The 20072-nt window shown below is 32.5% G+C and overlaps 2 protein-coding genes across 2 annotated transcripts in view; one reads left to right on the plus strand and one right to left on the minus strand.

The window, feature by feature from the left end:
• Positions 1 to 1810, minus strand: part of LOC106110415 — a 32438-nt gene extending 30628 nt beyond the window's left edge. The window contains exons 1-2 of the mRNA XM_013292239.1: positions 1405 to 1810; positions 251 to 1146 (exon numbers count right to left, since the gene is read on the minus strand). Coding sequence (XP_013147693.1) covers positions 251 to 1146; positions 1405 to 1810 — 1302 coding nt within the window. The remainder of the gene's footprint in view (positions 1 to 250; positions 1147 to 1404) is intronic.
• A 1263-nt stretch (positions 1811 to 3073) lies between these two features.
• The window catches only part of LOC106110504 (hemicentin-2), a 146349-nt gene continuing 129350 nt past the window's right edge, over positions 3074 to 20072 (plus strand). The window contains exon 1 of the mRNA XM_013292363.1: positions 3074 to 3151. The gene's annotated coding sequence lies outside the window, so the exon portion shown is untranslated. The remainder of the gene's footprint in view (positions 3152 to 20072) is intronic.

Consider the following 20072-nt stretch of genomic DNA (forward strand, 5'->3'; position numbering starts at 1 on the left):
TAATATTTATGTATTTTTCTTCTATGCCTTGGATTTGTAACGTTTGCCAAATGTAGTTATGATTTAGGGAGTCAAACGCCTTGGTATAGTCGACAAATGCCAAGTAGTATCTTTGGTTATATTCATTACACTTCTCTATTATTTGTTTCACAACTTGAATGTGATCGATGGTCGAGTAATCTGAGCGAAAACCTGCTTGTTCCCTTGGTTGGTTATCTTCTAATTTTTTATCTATTCTTCCCAGAATTACTTTGGAAAACACTTTATATAAGTTGGACATTAGCGATATAGGTCTGTAATTGTTGATGTCTCTTTTATCGCCTTTTTTATACAGCAGAGTTATGGTAGATTTTGTCCACTGAGTTGGGATTTGTTCGTTAGCAAGTATTTCATTGAATAGGTCGGTTAGGGGCGTGATGATTGAAGCTATTGTGTCTTTTAGTAGTTCATTTGAAATTTTGTCTTCTCCTGATGCTTTTCCGCTTTTTTGGGTGCGGATTGCTCTGAGAACTTCTGCTTCTAGTATGTGTGGTATATCTTCTTCAATTACATCCTTTTTCTTTTCTTCCGTATTCGTTGTTTTATCCGTTTCCGTGTATAATTGTTTGTAGAACTCTGTCGCTGTTTTTTCAATTGATGACCTTCTTACGGTTAGTCTGCTCTTATAGTTTTTAGGTTTAGTTTTGACTTTCGGTATCCATAATGTATACTCTTTTAGTTGTTTAAGTCCTTTTTTTGTCCCTCCTGTTTTTTCTATTTGTTCTCTTAGTACTTTAATTCTTTCTTCTTTTCTATGTCTTCTTATTGATGTTTGAATCCTTTTACTGATATTTGCTATGTCTTTACGGTTCTCTTTTCGATTGTCTAACATTTTATTTCTCTCTTCCATTAGTTTTATCGTTTCATTTCCTAATTTGTTATTATTATCCTTTTTCGTTCGTAGTTTATTTACACCTATCAGCGAGTTTTCAAGAAAGTCATATTTACTTTGTACCGTTTCATGTATTTCTAAGTTCATTAAGGATTTTTTTAAATCGTTCAGGGCATTATGTGGTATGGGCTGTAAAGTGATATTTTTATTTGGCATGATATGTTTTCTCGAACTCCTATTATCTACAATCATGGCGCCTCTCACCATCCTGTGATCTGTATTGAAATTCAAATTATTTATTACGCTCACATCATAAAATATTTCTTTCTCTCTTGCCAAAATAAAGTCTATTTCGTTTCTGTCTCTGCCATTTGGGGATATCCACGTCCATTTTCTTGACTTTCCTTTCTTGAAAAAGCTATTCATAATCTTTAAGTTTAGTGTAAAAGAAAAGTCAACCAACCGCTGTCCATTGTCGTTTCTTCCACCTCTGCTGTGTACACCGAGAACAAATTCGTCTTCATTTGATTTACTGCCCACCTTTGCATTGAAGTCGCCAACGACTACTAAATTTTTGTTCATTCTTTGTGCTACTTCAGTCAGTTTGTTGTAAAATTTTTCCTTTTCTATCTTGGTATCTTGTTCGCTTGGTGCATAGGCTTGAATAATTGTTAAAGGTGGTTTTGATGGGCTCAGTTTCACATTAAGAGCTATAAGTCTGTCGGATATCCCTTCGAAACTAACTATTTTATCTTTAAGGTATTTTTTTACAATGAATCCTACTCCATACCTTCCTTGCTTTTCTCCTTTGTAGTAAAATATAAAGTCATTATATTCTCTTATTTCTTCTCCAGATCTTCTAACCTCCGAAAGTCCAATAATATCCCATTTTAAATCTTTTATGGCGAATTCTAGTTCTAATAGTCTATGGTCTTCCATTAGCGTTCGTACATTTAGAGTTGCAAGGTATAATAATTTTTTTCTTTTTATGCTTTTTCCTACGAGTATATTTGAATTATTGCTTTTAGGGGGTGGTGGTCTGTCAACCCCACGGGGACCAGCCGGGTTGGGGTTGTTCCGCTTCTGAATGCTGGTGTGTAGTGGCTATTTGTTTTGGTTAGATTTTGTTAATTGTAAGGAGCTAGATCTTGGTCTCATCATATCGAACGCATTCTTTCTGTTTTCTTTTATTGACGAGGTGTTGCTTACTGGTTTCTTTGCGTAGTTTTGATTTTCGGGCGAAGACGACTGATCTCTCTTTCTTTTCTCTGTGTTTAGGTTACCTTCTCTGACTATAATCTTATCGTATTTTATGTAAGCAAAATTACCTTTTGCCCGCTCCTCCTTAACCTTTGCTTGTAATTCTCTTCGCTTTTCTAGTATTTCCTTCGGAAAATCTTCGGTAACGTACATCTGTTTTAAATTCCTTTTTTTCTTTAGTATCTCACTTCTCTTCCAGATGTTGGAGAAAGCAACAAGGACGGGTCGTATTTTGTTTTCCTTCACTGCGCCAATGCGATGAATCTTCGATACATCTTTCGAGTCCAAAATAATATCTAGATCAGTTTTTATAATCTTCTGCACTATTCCCAATAAGTCCAAAGTAGTTTTTTCCTCCTCATCTATCCCGAAAATAATAATATTATTTTTCTTCTTTTCTTTCTCTAGCTGTTCTATTTTTCTTTCTAATACTTCGATTTTACTCTTCATGATTTTATTTTCTTCAATTAAAGGTTCTAACCGTTTATCCATTTTTTCAAATATTGTTTTTGTTTGTTTTTCCATCTCGATTTTCATTTGATCGAAAAGTATTTGGAATTGTCCCTCCATTTCGGGAGTTTTTCGCAGGCAGGCAACCCTATGTCACTTTGATTTAATGACGTTTGACGTTGACGTTTGACGTTGATGTGCTGTCAGTAACGTATTTAATTTGACATTTAGTTGTTGACGTATTATGATGGCGTATGGACGTTTTGAATGTTGTCGCTCGGAAGTTGAGGGCAAACGTCACTGTCTAACATGTGTGACCTTTGACCATGACCTTGAGAGTTGTCGGTTTCTGTGATTGTTTTTAGTGAGTTGTTTCAAATATTTTCGATGTTTATATTTACCAAAGTGTTCGTGGTCGCTTTGTCTTTCCTTTGAACACAATAAACGTATAGATGTCACGAATGTCACTTGATGACCCAAGGTGTTTAGAAAAAAAAATGATGTATCTCTACAGATACACTAACAAGAAAAGAAATTTACTTTCATGTAACAAATGTCGTGCTAGTATAAGTAAGTAGTAGTATAATTGTATTTAATAAAAAAAGGAACTCACTAGTGTTAAAAGGATTACGGAAAAGAAAAGAAAAACAAACTGAGCAAAAAAGAGTACGGAACAAAGTCAAACAAAGTGTAGAAGTTGATAAATTAAAAAAAAAATACTTTCATAGTCGATTTATTGAGACCTTTTTATAAATTATACTTAGAACGCGCACTTCTTAGACTAAACTATCGCACAACTGTTTAGTTGCGCTTTGATTCCTATTAGCTTATATGGAGGTGCGCTCACTACCCGGTTATTAGTTCTTAGTTATTAGTAAACAGTTGAATTGGCTGCGAAACAATCGACAGTCGCACAACAGTTGTGCGATTGTCGTTTGTTACCGATAGGCTACAATGTCACAATTTAACGAACGCATATTCGAAGACGTTTATTAACCAACCTCCAAAAAGTTTTCAATTTATCTAAAAAAAATATTGTTAATCTATATAATTATTACTTTCGCAATGATGTCGAAACCTTGTCATAATAACATACATACGTGTTGGATTGCTTTTAGTGTACCGTAAGATTCTAAGTGGGTAGGAAATTTAATTCCTCGACTGTAAACTCGTGAAAAATAAAAATTACGTAGTAAAAATAAAACATTTCCCCAGGTCCGAGTGTCGAGTCGCATTTGTTTTAAAATTAAATTGTTGAGGAAAACTGTGAGATGGGGGAAATCATTTCATTTCCGACTCGTTGCCAGAACGAATGCTTGTGTAAATGTCGTGTGCAAACATTATATGCTTTTGTTTTAGTCTGTTTTATGCGCATCAAATAAGATTAATTAAATTCTGATAAAATGAAACGTACTAAATGTAAAATGTAGTTTTAATGAACAAATCATAGAGAAAGTGCGTTACATTTTTCCTTTTATCTCACATCTGCTAACGAACGTAAGTCTTCTTTAGTCATTTTTGCATGTATGAAAACAAACTCTTTATTTCTTTTTAGCTCGAAGATGTTTCTCTTATATCATAATTGATTTTCTTACTTCATACTTCAACTTACGTTCGTCTTGATACTTAAGAAGCATGTAACATTGCAGCTTCGTCATTTGAAATATAATAATAAATTACCTTCAGTTAGGCAGTGAGTTCTTGTAATCAGAGCATGAAATGCAGCACCTGACCCAAATGAAACCATACTAACTTATTTAAACTAGGATAAACGAGCGGAGTTGTGGCTCATTTATTAAAAGCGCACACCTTTGACTAAACTGTTGTGCGATTGTCGATTGTTTCGCAGTCAATTCAACTGTTTAGTTGCACAACTAAAAATCGAGTAGTGTGCGCACCTACATATATGGTCATAGGAATCAAAGCGCGATTAAACAATTGTGCGATAGTTTAGTCGAAGGTGTGCGCGTGCTCTATCTTTGCAGTCTTGCTTATTACATTGTGTGTTGTTCTTTTAAATATAGGTGGGATCCTATTTTTAGAATAGCATATTATTTATTTTCAGATTTTCAGCAGTCAATAATTGCACCATTATTGTTATACTTTTTCTTAAAAAATAAACGTGAATATGAAGTGTTTGTGTAAGTGTTTTTGCAGTAAATGCTTACTGTTAATTTGAACGAAAAAAGTATCTGAAAATATGTTTATTGGACAATCGGAGAGACAGTTGAAGTTCTTTTTAAAACTACGCGCCCGCCATCTATAGAGACAATTTTCGAATCTGCTAAAATAAACCCACAATCGTCTTTTGTTTGGACGACGTCGGAAAAAATCTTGTTTCAAATTCGAGACTTATATTCTTTAGTATTGGAAACTATTCGAAATATAACAGTTTGAAAATAAAATACGAATCTTTGTCGATTGTATCTATTTTAAAGCGGTTTTTGAAAGAATTTTGTTTCAACACTTTTTATTCCGATCAATGTCGACGGAGATTTTTAGATGGATAACTGAAATTCTGTGGTGGTGGTGTTTACACCACCTTAAATATCCACGAAAATATCTACATATTTTTGTCATCGTTCCTTAAGGACGAGTCCCTTAGTGATGAGACATCTACACTAAGAGACTAATTAAAACTTTCATTCATTATAAGTGTGTTAGTTATTTTATCTATACTATTATAATAAAGCGTACACACACACTTCTTTGTTGCCTAAGATGTCAGCAATTACAGCATATTTTTGAATAATTCTTTTTTTAATAAAAAGCCCTACACTTACGTCACGCTTAAGGCTAAATATTTTCACGCCGTTAAAGGGGGTAAATGTTTTGGATAAAAACCCTAATGTGGTAAAGAGACCATAAGTTGCTGCCAACATCAAGAAAGCAAGATTGCTAAGGTTTGTCATGTCATTTTGACAAATGTAAACAATAAAATGAAGTTTTAAATTACACGCGGATGAATCCGCACGCGAACAGCTTGTCACTTATCTAAAAGATCATCTTGCAGTCGGAAACGTTATCTAGAAACTTAATCGATTGCCGCAATTGAACTCTCAGCAAACATTGTTAACTTAACAGTTACCTACAAGTTAAGGTTAACACGTTACAGTAGATAATTGTTACACAAACAACGGAAACTCTCTTGTTACTAGAGACTTCTGTAGTCGTTATTTCTTTGTAATTCAAAGTCTTATATTTATAACTGGCATCTGGGACCTAGTTACTTAACCAAATATAGCTTAATAGTAAATTACTCGCGCACGGATCACTTGTTTTTTTTTATAATATAGAGTGGCAAACGAGCTTGCAGTCACCTGAATCCACTGAAATACAAAACAACTGCTGTCCATAAACTTCCGCAATTGCAGAAGCGTTGTGTACCCTTAATTGACGGAGGAGAAGAAAATTATGATAAAAATTATGTTTCGTTTAAAGTGACGCAAATATGATTACGAAATTTGATTTTTGTCAAAATTAGATACAAAATCTCCATTTTTATTAATTCTATTTTGTTTAAGTGTTCTTATTGTAGCAAAAAAAATTCACCAACACAATAATCTGACGTATTCTTCTCTAAACTAGTTCAATAGACTTTTTTAGTTGTTTGTCACACTGGACACTATCATGTTAAGGGTGAAGATAGGTATCTTGGTAGTCCACTAAACCCTGAGTACGACTCTGCTGCAGTTTGTAATTCGAGAATCAAAATTGACGAGGCAAATCGAGTCGTGCATAACTTTCAATATAATTGGCTTGAAAACGCTGTCGAAACTTTGTGACAAGTTTGAAATAACGTGTCACGAAATTACAAAACTTTCCCTTTGATTTAGGTGGACAAATTGTGTGAAAATGTGAAAAAACTTGTATAATTAGTTATTTCGTTAAAACATTTTCTATTGTAATTAACCTTTTTACGTATTTAAGTTAATGATCTATAGATAACTATATTATGCCTTTGACTTCATCTATGCGATATAAAAAAAAATGGAAGGAGTCTATCCAACTTTACATCTATCCAAACAAACTTTCGCATTTATAATATTAATAACAGATAACATAATTTATAACCTATCTGAAACTGTAATAAAGGAATATTTATTTTTATTATTACAAAGATTACTAATCTAAAACGAAAACAGTTTCTAGGTTAACAATTTTAACGTTTATTGCTGACGAGCGAATCAATCTTCGTGCTTTCGGGGGCAGAAAAAAGTATAAAAAAGGGAAAGAAAATGAATCACAATGAATATGACACACGAAGAAAAGGGGACAACTCTAAGAATCATTCCATTTCCGACACAACGCAAGATAAATGATTCTTCAAGCACCAAATATATTCAAAACACGTTAACGACTGAGTCGCGTCTGATACTGTATAAAGCGTTTTGATTTGATTTACTATTATTTTTGACGATTGAATATGACGACACAATAAAATAAACTAACGCCATCTAGTAATCAATTTAAATAATTAATAGACTATACATATAATAAAATTGGAGTGTCTGTAATATCAAAAAAAGGGGAAGATGTAATAGCGTTGCTGATAACAAAAATCGCATTTAATTTTTTTTTGTCTGTCCGCAAGCCGCGTTTGTTCCGGGTGATCTCCGAAACGGCTGGGTCGATTCCGACTGGACCTTCACTGAAGGGTAGCTGACATAGACGGGGATGTTATAGGCTACTTTTTATCTTAATATTGCGTGGACGAAGTCGCGAGTAACAGATAGTTCTTAATAAGATTGGAATTCATCTACTTTACATTTTCGTGACATTTTGTCTGTAAGGAAATACTAATCTTTTGATACACGTATTATTGACTAAAATTAATATTTCGTTAGTTACGTGTAAATTAAAAATCTTGTCTAAAAACTGTTTCTCTTATAACTATAACCAACTAAATCATTAAACAACTCAAAGCTCTGATATCAAAACATTTTCAAGACTCGAATAGATTTTAATGTAAGTTTTTATTACAAAGGATAATTAAAGTAAAAACATATAACTTGAGGTTACTTGTTACTTTATCGGACTTGTAACTTACGGGATCTGAGATTTCGATCTATTTAGAAAGTTGTAACATGAAATGGCATGTCGTCCAACGAAACTGCTACAGGCTAAAGGGGAATTTTGTATTCTAGCCAAACATAATTACTTGAAATTAGAACATTAAAATTTTAGATAATAGCTTTATAACTGTACAGTTAATCTATATTTATACTAATACTAGCTTTCGCCCGCGACTCCGTCCGAGCGGAATTAAAAAGATAAATGCAAGTAGCCTAAGTATTCTTCCAGACTATCTCTACATCTATGCCAAATTTCATAGAAATCCGTTCAACCGTTTAGGATAGACACTCTAACAAACATCCATCTATCCATCTGAACTTTCGCATTTATAATAATAGTATGATAACATATTTAATTATTTACGGCTTACTCACGTATACTTTTCTTTTTCCGGTGACGGCACCGACCAGTTTCAGACCCTGCGTCGCGCGACGCGAACTCGATACATACTTAACCCTCGCCCTGAAGAAGGACCCCCGCAGGGTCTGAAACTGGTCGGTGCCGTCACCGGAAAAAGAAAAGTATACGTGAGTAAGCCGTAAATAATTAATTATAAAATGTCTCACGAAAGTTTAATAATTTAAATGATAACATAATTAAAAAAAGGAAAGATTTGTATTTTATGGATTTTTTACTGACTTCCCAAAAGAAGGAGGTACTCAATTCGTCTGTACGTTTTATGTATATATTGTAATAACTAAAAAAATATAGAGCCGATTGCAAAAATTCTTTCGCCATTAAAAAGCTACGTTATCAGTGAGTTACATAGGTTATGGTTTTAATTATTTTATTAATTTTAATCTAATATAGACGAAGACGCGAGCAATAGCTAGCTGTAAGGTCAATATTAAACCTTAATTTTATATGAATATATTTCAAACGAACTAATTCGATCCGATTTAAATAAAGTTTATAAAATTGTAATTATAGAGTAATGAAAAGCAGAGACTTTTACGTAATAACGCGCAGAAATATGTCACAGAGTAATGAACAGAGAGCAGAGCAGTCAGTACTACGTGTATCTATGTGCCATTCATTGCCTTCCTTTGTTAACGACGGATGCCGTTTCTTCGCAATTTCAAGGAGGTATTTTGAATGGGAGATAGTCATTTTCGCTCTCTTAAGGCGGTTTTAAAAGGAATCAGTATAGATTAACTTCTTTGTAAGACATTTTGGTATTTTTAAGATTTATTTATTTACGAACTTATGATTTCTGCACGGCAACTAAAGTCTACAACTCGTGAAAGTCTTGAAAGAAAATCATTATGTTTTAATGTTTTTAATTGGCGAAATAATTGTTCAAATACGTTCAGTAGTTTTTACAGTAATCTATACTAATATTATAAAGAGGAAACATTTGTATTCTAGGATTTTTGTATGTATTTGATTCATGTAAAAGCTACTGGGCCGGTATTAAATATTCTTGCACTCCTAGAAAGGTAATTTATCTGTGAGTAACATGGGCTATATTTTTCAATTATTTACTACTAGCTTTCGCCCGCGACTCCGTCCGCGTGGAATTAAAAAAAAACAAATGTGAGTAGCCTATGTGTTCTTCTAGACTGTCCTCTACATCTGTACAAAATTTTATGGAAATCTGTTCAGTCGTTTAGGCTACAAACTCTAACGAACATCCATCCATTTAACATTTCGCATTTATAATATTAGTATGATTTGAAACGGGCAAAGTCGCGAGCAACACTTACTATTAATATTTTTGCTCATTACGTTTTACTAGAAAAAGTGTAATTTCATTGGCTTTTTGGCGAAATAATTTCAACCGCTCCATCTATATTGAAGACATCGTTTAAAATAACTTTGAATCGAATGTCTTTTCGCTGCGAACGCATACTCAGGATTCCATTTTCCATACTTTGACAAGAAATTAAATTTATTCTCTCGAATTCTTCAAAGTGGCACCCAATCGAGTTGCCAGAGGTATTTTATGATATCCATATGAAATTTTAGTATGAAAATGCGACGAGAAAACACATTTTACATAATAACTTCGTTCTACTAAATTTCTATTTATAATAAAGCTAAATTATTATAGATTTAATTTCAATTTAACAATAAACATGATTTGTTGGTCTTTCGTTTCATTTTTATTTTTACTAGCTGTTATCCGCGACTTCGTCCGTATGAAAATAAAATTACCTATATTACTTACGGATAAATAACCTTTCTAACAGTGAAAGAATTTTTAAAATCGGCCTAGTAGTTTTTGAGTTATTGCAATACATACAAAAACAAAAATACAAATATTTCCTCTTTATAATATTGTTTGATTCAAAAATCTTTCCTTTAAAATTATTTATACTTCTAACACTTGTACGATCGAGTGTTGTCTGATTTAAATACAAAACATTGATCTTGGGTAATTTGGAGTTAGAAGTTAACTCTCTAACTGCATCTCTTAACAAGCGTGGAGGCGAAACTTCACTCTTATTCACCAAGTTTTACGAGAGCTGCTAATATAACTTGCTCTTAACTAAAACTTACTCCCTCAATCGATAAACTTACCGATCGATGCATTATTTTTTATATGTGTCTTTATATTGGATTTGATTTTTATGAATTTCCTTACTAACTTACATTTATAACGATTTTATTCTATTATATAACTAGCTGTTCCCGTGCGGCTTCATCCGCATGAAATTATGAAAATTTTATTTTCTTGTTTATATTTGTCAAATTAATAATAGCTAATGTCAAAATGACATGACATGAAAAACCTTAGCGATCTTGCTTTCTTGATGTTGGCAGCAACTTATGGTCTCTTTCCCACATTAGGGTTTTTATCCAAAATATTTACCCCCCAAAGTTTTATGGCGTGAAAATATATAGCCTAAAGCGTGACGTAAGTGTAGGGCTTTTTAATTAAAAAAGAATTATTTAAAAATATGCTGTAATTGCTGACATCTTAGGCAACAAAGAAGTGTGTGTTTACGCTTTATTATAATAGTATTGATTCTAGAAATTAAAACTTACCATGGAAATTGATGTTTTAAAAAATCTGATGTCTTAAAACATATACAGCAAAATCTTTAAAAAAACAGACTGAAGAACATAAAGAAATGTTCTCGCATCACGTACATGCGTTTTAAATTATTAGTAGGTGACTTCTAATATGGTTAATATTACAAAAGTCACCCTTTATTGACTACAATGAGAGTTTCACATCATTACAAATAATATTGTAATTACAACTCATTGAATCATTAAAATTAACAATTGAACATGACGAAGTGTCTCATTATTGCGAAACGAATGAATTTCCTCAACATGTTATTGATGAAGATGGGGAATATAATTAAAAAGCAAACAATACGACGCGACGTCGTATTTGTTTTTTTAATATTAAATCTGCCAATCGTAATTATACGGAAATTTAAACACTTCATTACGACTACAATAATACTATTAATCAAGTCAACAGTGGGATTTAATTAAACTTTAAGCAGAATAACGGGAATTTTGTACATAAAGTCGATAATTTTACGTGACGTCACAAACCGGTTTAGTCGATCATGCCTCTTTATCACATGTTCGTTCTCACTCGCACGCTTAGCTTACGCGCAACGTGACAATGATTCATGCTTTTGCGTGCAAGCGGAGTTCCTAGATAGATTATGAATGAAGATTCGTTTGCAAACACTGAGGACCTCATTTTAACTCATACGTGTAGTAGAGACCTAGTTTTTGCATGTTGCTTCCCGGATTTGTGGTCCGTTCTCCCCATCCCACTCTACAAATTTTCATATACTTACAAAGCAGTAACTAATTTAATTTCATCTTACTTCTTACTAATAATATAAATACGTAAGTTAAGATGGATGGATGCTTTGGATGGAAGTTTGCTAGAACTTGTAGCCTAAACGGCTGAACGGATCTCGATGAAATTTCGCATAGATGTAGAGTATAGTCTAGAAGAAAACATAGGCTACTTTTTTTTAATTCCACGCGGACGGAGTCGCGAGTGAAAGCTAGTATGTCATATTTCATAGTGCCACATGTTATGTCAAATGGAAAATCTTGAAGTATGACAAGCTATTAAAAATCCAAAATAGTCACTGTCACATTTTTGCATAAACACCCTTAAAAAGACCTGGACTTTTGTTCTATTTTTTAAATGTTTATAGTATTTAACTAGAACATTTATTCAAAAGTAAACAATGTTACGTGTCACAAGTTTCCATAAACATTAGTTGTAAGAAACAAAAAGTCAAATGGCATAGTTAGCGGACGCAAGAACAAAAAGGCATTGTCTTGCTGTAACTCTTATTGTTAAGAAATATCAAGAAACTATACTTCCTTTTTTTAGTCATTATTTTACTGACAAACGTTTTAAAACTTACTTTTTTTACTTTCTTTTGTTTTTAAAAACCATGGGGCAAACGATCGTCGGGAATATCAAGATGAACAAAGACGCTTATAGACAACCACAATAGCAGACGAATGTTGCCAGCCTTTGAGGAGATTACGCTCGCATCTTAAAGTCTTATATGCAAAAACAAATGAAATTATTGCTTCCTATTACCTTATTATTATTATAAATGCGAAAGTCTAGATGGAAGGATGTTTGTTAGAGTTTGTCGACTAAACGGATGACGGGATCTTGATGAGATTCGGCATAGACTTAGAGGATAGTCTGAAAGAACTCATAGGCTTTTTTTAATTCCACGCGGACGGAGTCGCAAGCGAAAGCTAGTATGACAGAAAGTTGATAATTACATTAAGTTAAATATATTTAAAGTGCCAGCTTATTTGACACAATTTGTTATTCGACAACAAATGCGTTTCACCATTGGCCAATATATTGGGTTAGTAGCGTTCAATTACTGGATTGTCAATCAATTGGCACAGTGTGAACGATAACTGGCGTTAGTGAGTCCATACGATCTGACTCGCCGTGTCAACTAATCAACTATACTGGCCAAGTGTGAACGGGGCATAATTTGAACTTTATAAGCGCGCGCACACCTTTGACTCGCGACTGTTGTGCGATTGTCGATTGTTTCGTAGCCAATTCAACTGTTTACTTGCACAACTAAAGATCGATTAGTGTGTCCATCTTCATATAAGCTAGGAATAAAAGAGACAAAACAGTAGTGCGATAGTTTAGTAAAAGATGTGCTCTGAGTTGTCTTATTTCCTGATACAATAACATGAATTATTCAATCAGAAACACACTAAATAGAATCGTGAGTATAAAATACACGTTCGTTATTTTTAACGCAACATTTAATTGGATTTTATATTATAAAATGTTTGTAAAAATTAAGTATTTCCAATTACTATTATGTAACAAAATATCCAAACAAGCCTTTTGTATTAATATTTGGTACATTTTTGGTTCATTATATTACTTTTGATATCTTCAGCTACATTTAATATAATTATTGGTTACAATTTTACTATAAATTAAGCTTCAATTACGCTCTCTATTGAAATGAAATTTTACCTATGAATGAAATTGATTTCGATGAATTCGATTTTAATTTGATTTAACAATAGTTAATAGTTACATTTCCATTTCATTAAATATTTAACAACATGTAGACTGCATTTTGTTGTTTACACTTCATGAAACCGCTATTATTGTTATTTGAATAGCCATTATATTATTTATGAACCCACGACTCCGTATGTCGGGAATTAAAAAAACCTGAATTAGTAGCCTACGTGTTCTTCTCCTACATCTACAACTACAAATACAAATATTTTATTGGTAATCGAATTACAAGTCATAATTAAAAAAAAAATAAAAAACCTTACATATATTAAAAATGAATGAATAAAAATTGTGCAAATAAAACAATCATGGAAGCAAAAATTATTTATTTTTAAATGACGCGAGGCTGGTAGCCGCTGTGACGTGGTCCGGCAGGCGGTTGTAGACGGCGGGCCCCATGACGTGCGTAGATTAGATCTATGCCAAGTTTCAGAGATCCGTTAAGCTGTTTAAGATATATCTTGTAACAAATATTCATCTTGAGAGACAATCTTACGCATTTGTGATCTTAGTAAGTGACCATCATCATCATCTTCCTCCTTATCCCACTCTTTTTCCTCCACATAACTCTTTCATACGTCATCACGCAATCCATTTCTTTCCATGTCTACCTCTACCGATTTACCACACTCGTAACTGACGTTCTTCTCAAAAGAAGTAACATTTTGTTAAAGTAAATTTTTATAATCTAGACTCTCGTGAAATTTGTGATTTTAATATTTTAAACGGAGTTATAAAATACCATTCGTAACTCAATTGTGCGCTACCGAGACGAGACGGATTCATGAAAATAAATTTAAATTCTTGTCGAAGTATGCGAAATGGTATTTCGTTTATCCGTATCAAAGACATTCAAATTTATACCAAAGGATATTTAGATATAAGCTCTCGCTTTAAGATGTTAACATTTATTATTAAATCATTCATTCTTTAAGGTTGTATTGAATACTAGCTATTGCTCGCGACTTCGTCCGCGTAAAATTTAAAAATAATATATATAGTAGTCTATATTACTTACTGATAACGTAGCTTTTAAATGGTGGAAGACAAACATACATAGGAAATTTTTGTAATAGTAAATTTTAATCTTAATATAATAAATTTAAACATGTAAAATTTGGACGGATGTTTTTTTATGTGTTTAAAACAGCGGAAATAATAAAATACAATTCGTACTATGATTTCCGAATACCTCCTAATTATTTCAACTAAAGGAACAATTTAGAGGGTATTTATTCGTTTTTGTCATAAATAACAAATTTCATAAATGTGGAAATTTACATAACACTAATGGAAAATACTCTACGAAAGTAAAACAGAAATTTTATAGTAACAAAAGTTTGAGATTGATTCTTGTGTAGGTTATCATTACCGTAACATCCACAAAAACGTATTGCTATCTCATTTATTTAAAGGAGAATGAAAGGGATGAGATTACGTTTTGGTCGAGTGAAGAAACTACGCTTATAGTGCAGTACCAAGTTCTTGTTTCTTCAACAAAAACACTATCGTCTGTTTGGCACAAACACAAGTCCTAGTCGTATTATATTTTTTGTTGGACTGAGAAAAAAATGTAGAATAAGTAAGGAATTGTAGATCTGGCAAAAAGATTTGTGGACAATACTTGAATGAATTTCTTTTTCTTAAATGTAGTGTGAATGTTGATCTATGTTATTTATATCTATTCAAATAGTAATAAGTTTTCTTGAGGAAATTTACGTACTTACTATTTGAATCTACAGTTTTTTTAATCACACTGCATTTGTAATTCTTCTTAATTTATTTGATGGATATTGTTTTTTTAACATAACATAGCCCTTTACCCTTTTTTGATAAAATTCTACAAGACACAAAGGCGAGGTCAGAATTGATTTCCCTAAAGTAAACGGTTGCTTAAACTTTGATTGAAGCGGTCAACGGACCCAATAGTTGATCTGATCAAATTGCTTTATCTAAAATGTATAACAACTTTAACATATTAAATAAACCCGTACTTTGAAATTTTATTCCAAAACAATTTAAAATAGTATATCAAAGTGTCTTTAAAACGTCTCGATTAATTTCAAATTTGACTCAGATATAAAACATAGTCTAGTAAATCTTATTAAGTTTTATTTTAATTCTGCACGTACGAAGACAAGGGCAAAAGCTAGTTTTCTATAGCGTTGATTTTTATTAGTGACCATGAATAGATGTTGCTCTGAAATTAATTATTTTAAACAATAAAATTAAGCTCCAAGTTGCGTGATCGAATTTAACATAATTACTGAATAAGATAAGAAAATATTTCATTCTAAACACAATATACATTACAACATATATAACAATAACCAAGGAATCTCTAACAGTAGGTGTACGCTCCTCAACGAGCCGAGAACAATCGATTTTGTTAAATGGGCTGCAAAATACAGACTGACCGCCAAATTTTCACTACGCTGTGCAAATAACTCGGCTACTTCGTTACCATCGCTCGAGAGTCTCGTACGAGCATCAAATTAAATTGCACGAAACACTACTCGAAATTGTTAACAGTAATATTACGTAAAAATAGTTAATATATATTCCAATTATCTATTTGGTAATGTAATAATAAGAAAAATACATATGTATTAGAACACAGTTTTAGAACATTTTTTTAAAAAGTTTAAATATGTTTGAAAATTTCATACATTGTTTATGTGGTTAAATAACTTACTGTGGTTACATTGAAATACAGTGATGTATAATTTTACTCTCAGGACTCATTATGATATTGCTTTTATTTATATTAATACTGCACTTTATGAACACGACTATGTCCATCAATATTAAATGGTCTATTGATTTTATCACTTATTTTTATCTTTTACTTGATACCGAGCTGTTGTCGTGCGAATTCATCCGCATGAAATTATGAAAATTTTAGTTTACTGTTTACATTTGTCAAATTATCAATTACAAATGTCAAAATGACAACCTTGATTCCTTGATGTTGGCAGCAACTTTCCCACATTAGGGTCTTTACCCAAAATATTTACCTCCTAAGTTTAAAGACGTTGAAATATGTAGCCTAAAGCCTGACGCAAGTGTAGGGCTTTTTATTAAAAGAAGAATTATTCAAAAATATGCTGTAATTGCTGACATCTTAGGCAACAAAGAAGTGTGTGTTTACGCTTTATTATAATAGTAGAGAAGTCTAGATAAAATTACTCTATTTCATTTAAAATGTTTTACAATTTTGCACGTTATAGTTAGTTTGTAGTTTCTAAGGCATTAAGGTAGTGATCAATTTGAACCTGTCATGTTATAGTAAACTAATTTCTTCCGCTCGAAAGAAAATGAGTTTTCTAAACGACTTCTCAGAAATATACGCAACTCAGCTCCCGGTAATGTTCGATAAATTATTGGCGTTTTCTTTAGAACTTAGGTGATTTCTGATTTACGACTTTCAGTAAAAAAATTAACGATTTCCACGCAGGCTATGAATTTAATAAAAGCATAACCTTCGAACCTTTGACAGGAATCGAAATTTGTAAAGTTATGCTACTAGTTAAGTAAGATTCTTAGTATTAAAGACAAATCATTACATTTCATGCGGCAAATATTTTAGACTAGCTGTTGCCCGCGACTCCGTCCGCGTGGAATTAAAAAAAAAAGTGAGTAGGTAGCCTAAGTGTTCTTCCAGACTATCCTCTACATCTATACCAAATTTCATCGAAATCCATTCAGAAGTTTAGGCTACAAACTCTAACAAAAATCCATCCATCCATCTAAACTTTCACATTTATAATATTAGTATGATATGATATATGATAATTTGGACTAGATATTAAATTTTTAATCTTCATGACACAAACGCATCATTACCAATTTGCCACTATGGCCTCTGGCGATACAATATTTAGGTGTTTACCGTTGGGCCGATAGGTTTACCGATTAACGGCGTAATCGAAAAATTCCCTTTTCTATTTCAATTGATTGCATATTGTCAAGTTAAATTCAAACAAAACTAACGCCAGTAGATTCCATTTTGGTTAAATCGTTGCTAATCCAGTCCCTTTATTTATATAGGCCTGCAAAGGGATAAAATCAGCTTCGCTCAGTATACAGTTGTTATAACAAACATTAATACAATCCCAGTGGGCTGGATGTTTATGATAATGTCGGAGTAACGAGCTGAATGCGATAGCTTGCGATAGTTTCTACATTTTCGACACGTGCGCTCAGTTAACTGCCTTCCAATTGCCGAGGATATAATGTGCAAAAAGCCTACGTTATGCGGTAGCTAAATACGCTAATAATCAAGATTTATACGCCTTTGACGAGAATCTTTATACGTGATCTTTGGTTCTCTATGACAGAGTTATATATTTCTTTAGATATTGAGTACTGGATTTACCGTTATGTTATTGTCATATGAATTGATTTTATCGTATTTGTTTCACTTTTAAGATAATTTTAAGTCGCTAATTTAGTCGACACTTTTCAATATTTTTAAAAATGTAACCTACCTTTTGTTATTAATACTGAATAAAAATATTTAACTGTATTAACAAAGAAAGAGCTGTAAAAATAAAAGGTAAAATATTGTACACTGCAAGCAAAATTTTTCGAAGCAAAAGCAATCCGGCAAAGTCAATCTAAGGGCGGGCGCACACCTTTGACTAAACTAACGCACAGCTGTTATGCGATTGTCGATTGTTTTTCCCATTCAACCGTTTAGTTGCACAACTAAAAATCGAGTAGTGTGCACACCTCCATATAAGCTCAGGAATCAAAGCGAGATTGAACAATGCGATAGTTCAAAGATGTGCGCGATCTTAGTCAGACAATGTTACCCTGATAAAGTATACACTCGCAATCATGTTACTGTTCAATACTTTATGATTCTTCGCGCTGTATTTTATAGTTCGAACCTACCTTTCATACAGATTGTCATACATAAACATGAGGAAATGAGTGCAAAGTCAGTTGCACATGCGACGCGCGACGCATACACAAAGGCGACTAAATTGGAAATGTCGCTGCGACATGCAGACGTGTTATTTGTCGCCGCTCATTTGGTATAAGTTATACGCGTTAAGCGTTAATAACTAATCATGTTAAAAATTTAAAAAAAGTGGACATGAGGCTCCATTTAGTTGTAAAGAGTAGGAAATTAGTCGATTAGTGATGTTTAAAACTACAATGTAGTAACTAATGTAGAATTTAAAGGTGATTGTTGCGTACTGATGTTATACGACAACAGTCGAAAGGTTCAGATAAAACTGGACGTTGTAGGCAAAACATATATAGAGAACTTAAAATATACACTAATATTATAAGGAGACAAGATTTGTATGTTTGTTTATATTGAAATAACTTAAAAACTACTAGGTCGATTTCAGAAATTCTTTCACCATTAAAAAGCTACGTTATATGTGAGTAACAAGCTATGTCTTATTACTTTTTTAATTTTACGCGGGTTCAGTCGCGAGCAACATGTAAAAAAAATTGTTTTCTTCAATCCGATGGATGGATAAACACTATCTAGACTTAATCTTAGTAAAACATATATTAACATGAAATTGTGAAATCGCAATCTCTTATAATTTAAACCAAACAAAGGCATGCTCCTGCTTTCAAATTGCCGCCTGGAAAGAGTGAAAAATGTCCTTGTTTCTTCGTAGTAAGGAATTTTCGCAACTTCTCAGTACCTTTAATACAAATTGTATTGATGAACCAAGAAATTTTACGATGTTCGAACTTGCCTTACGTTTGTTATTTGCATTTTAGACACAAAACTTTTTTTAAAATCTTTTCTGCTTAAACATGGTTAAAAATGATTCATCGTGCTTATATTATTTTACTCTTACTAATATAATAAATGCGAAAGTTTGTTTGGATGGGTATTTATTAGATGGTATCTCCTAAACTACTGAACGGATCTCTATGAAATTTGGCATAAATGTATAGCATAGTCTTATAGAACATAGAGGCTACTTAAATTTTTAAATTCCTCGCAGACGACGTCACGGTCAACAGCCAGTTATAATTTACCAACTAATTCTATTCTCTTTGTTATACTATCATTTGAACCTTATTCACAAGTCATAAAACAATTAATATAGAAATTTCCCGCAATGTTAACTTGGCCACTTGCCATATATTCCGACGAATTATTCCAACGATTTTATTCGCTAAGTCATGATTATTCATTTACGTGCGATGATTTGATAACAGCCGTAGTTTATAATAAGTTTAGTAAACTTGAATAATCTTAATCTATACTAATATAATAAAACGTAAACAAACACTACTTTGCAGCGTAAGATGTCAAAAATCATGTTTTTGAATATTACTTTCTTTAGTAAAAAGCCCTACACTTATCACGTTTTAGGCTAAATATTTTCACGCTATTAAACTTAGGAGGTAAATAAATAATGTGGGAAAGAGACTATAAGCTACAAGCTGCCAACATCAAGGATACATAATATTCCCATGGTTTTTCATCATGTCATGTCATTTTGACATTTGCAATTGATAATTTGATAAATGTAAACAATAATATAACATTTTCATAAATTCATGCGGATGAATTCGCATGGGAACAGCTAGTTTATCATAAAAATTGTTTTTCTTTAGTTTCACATAGTTAATCTTTGACGAAAAAATTTCTACGTTACATTGGTGCTGAGATTTTAAGTGATTATTTAACAGTAATAGTCGAATTGCGATAATCAAACCATCGACGATTAGAATCGATTTAACTGGAATCGAATCCTAATCTAAATTACTATTATTATAAATGCAAAGGTTTAGATGGATGGATATAGTCTGGAAGAACACATAGGCTACTTAGTTCTTTTTTTAATTCTACGCGGCCGGAGTGACGGGCGAAAGCTAGTATCTTCAATAAACCACAAATAATATTATTTCAAC

This window comes from Papilio polytes, unplaced genomic scaffold, assembly GCF_000836215.1.
Source record: "Papilio polytes unplaced genomic scaffold, Ppol_1.0 DF820622.1, whole genome shotgun sequence".
NCBI lineage: Eukaryota > Metazoa > Arthropoda > Insecta > Lepidoptera > Papilionidae > Papilio > Papilio polytes.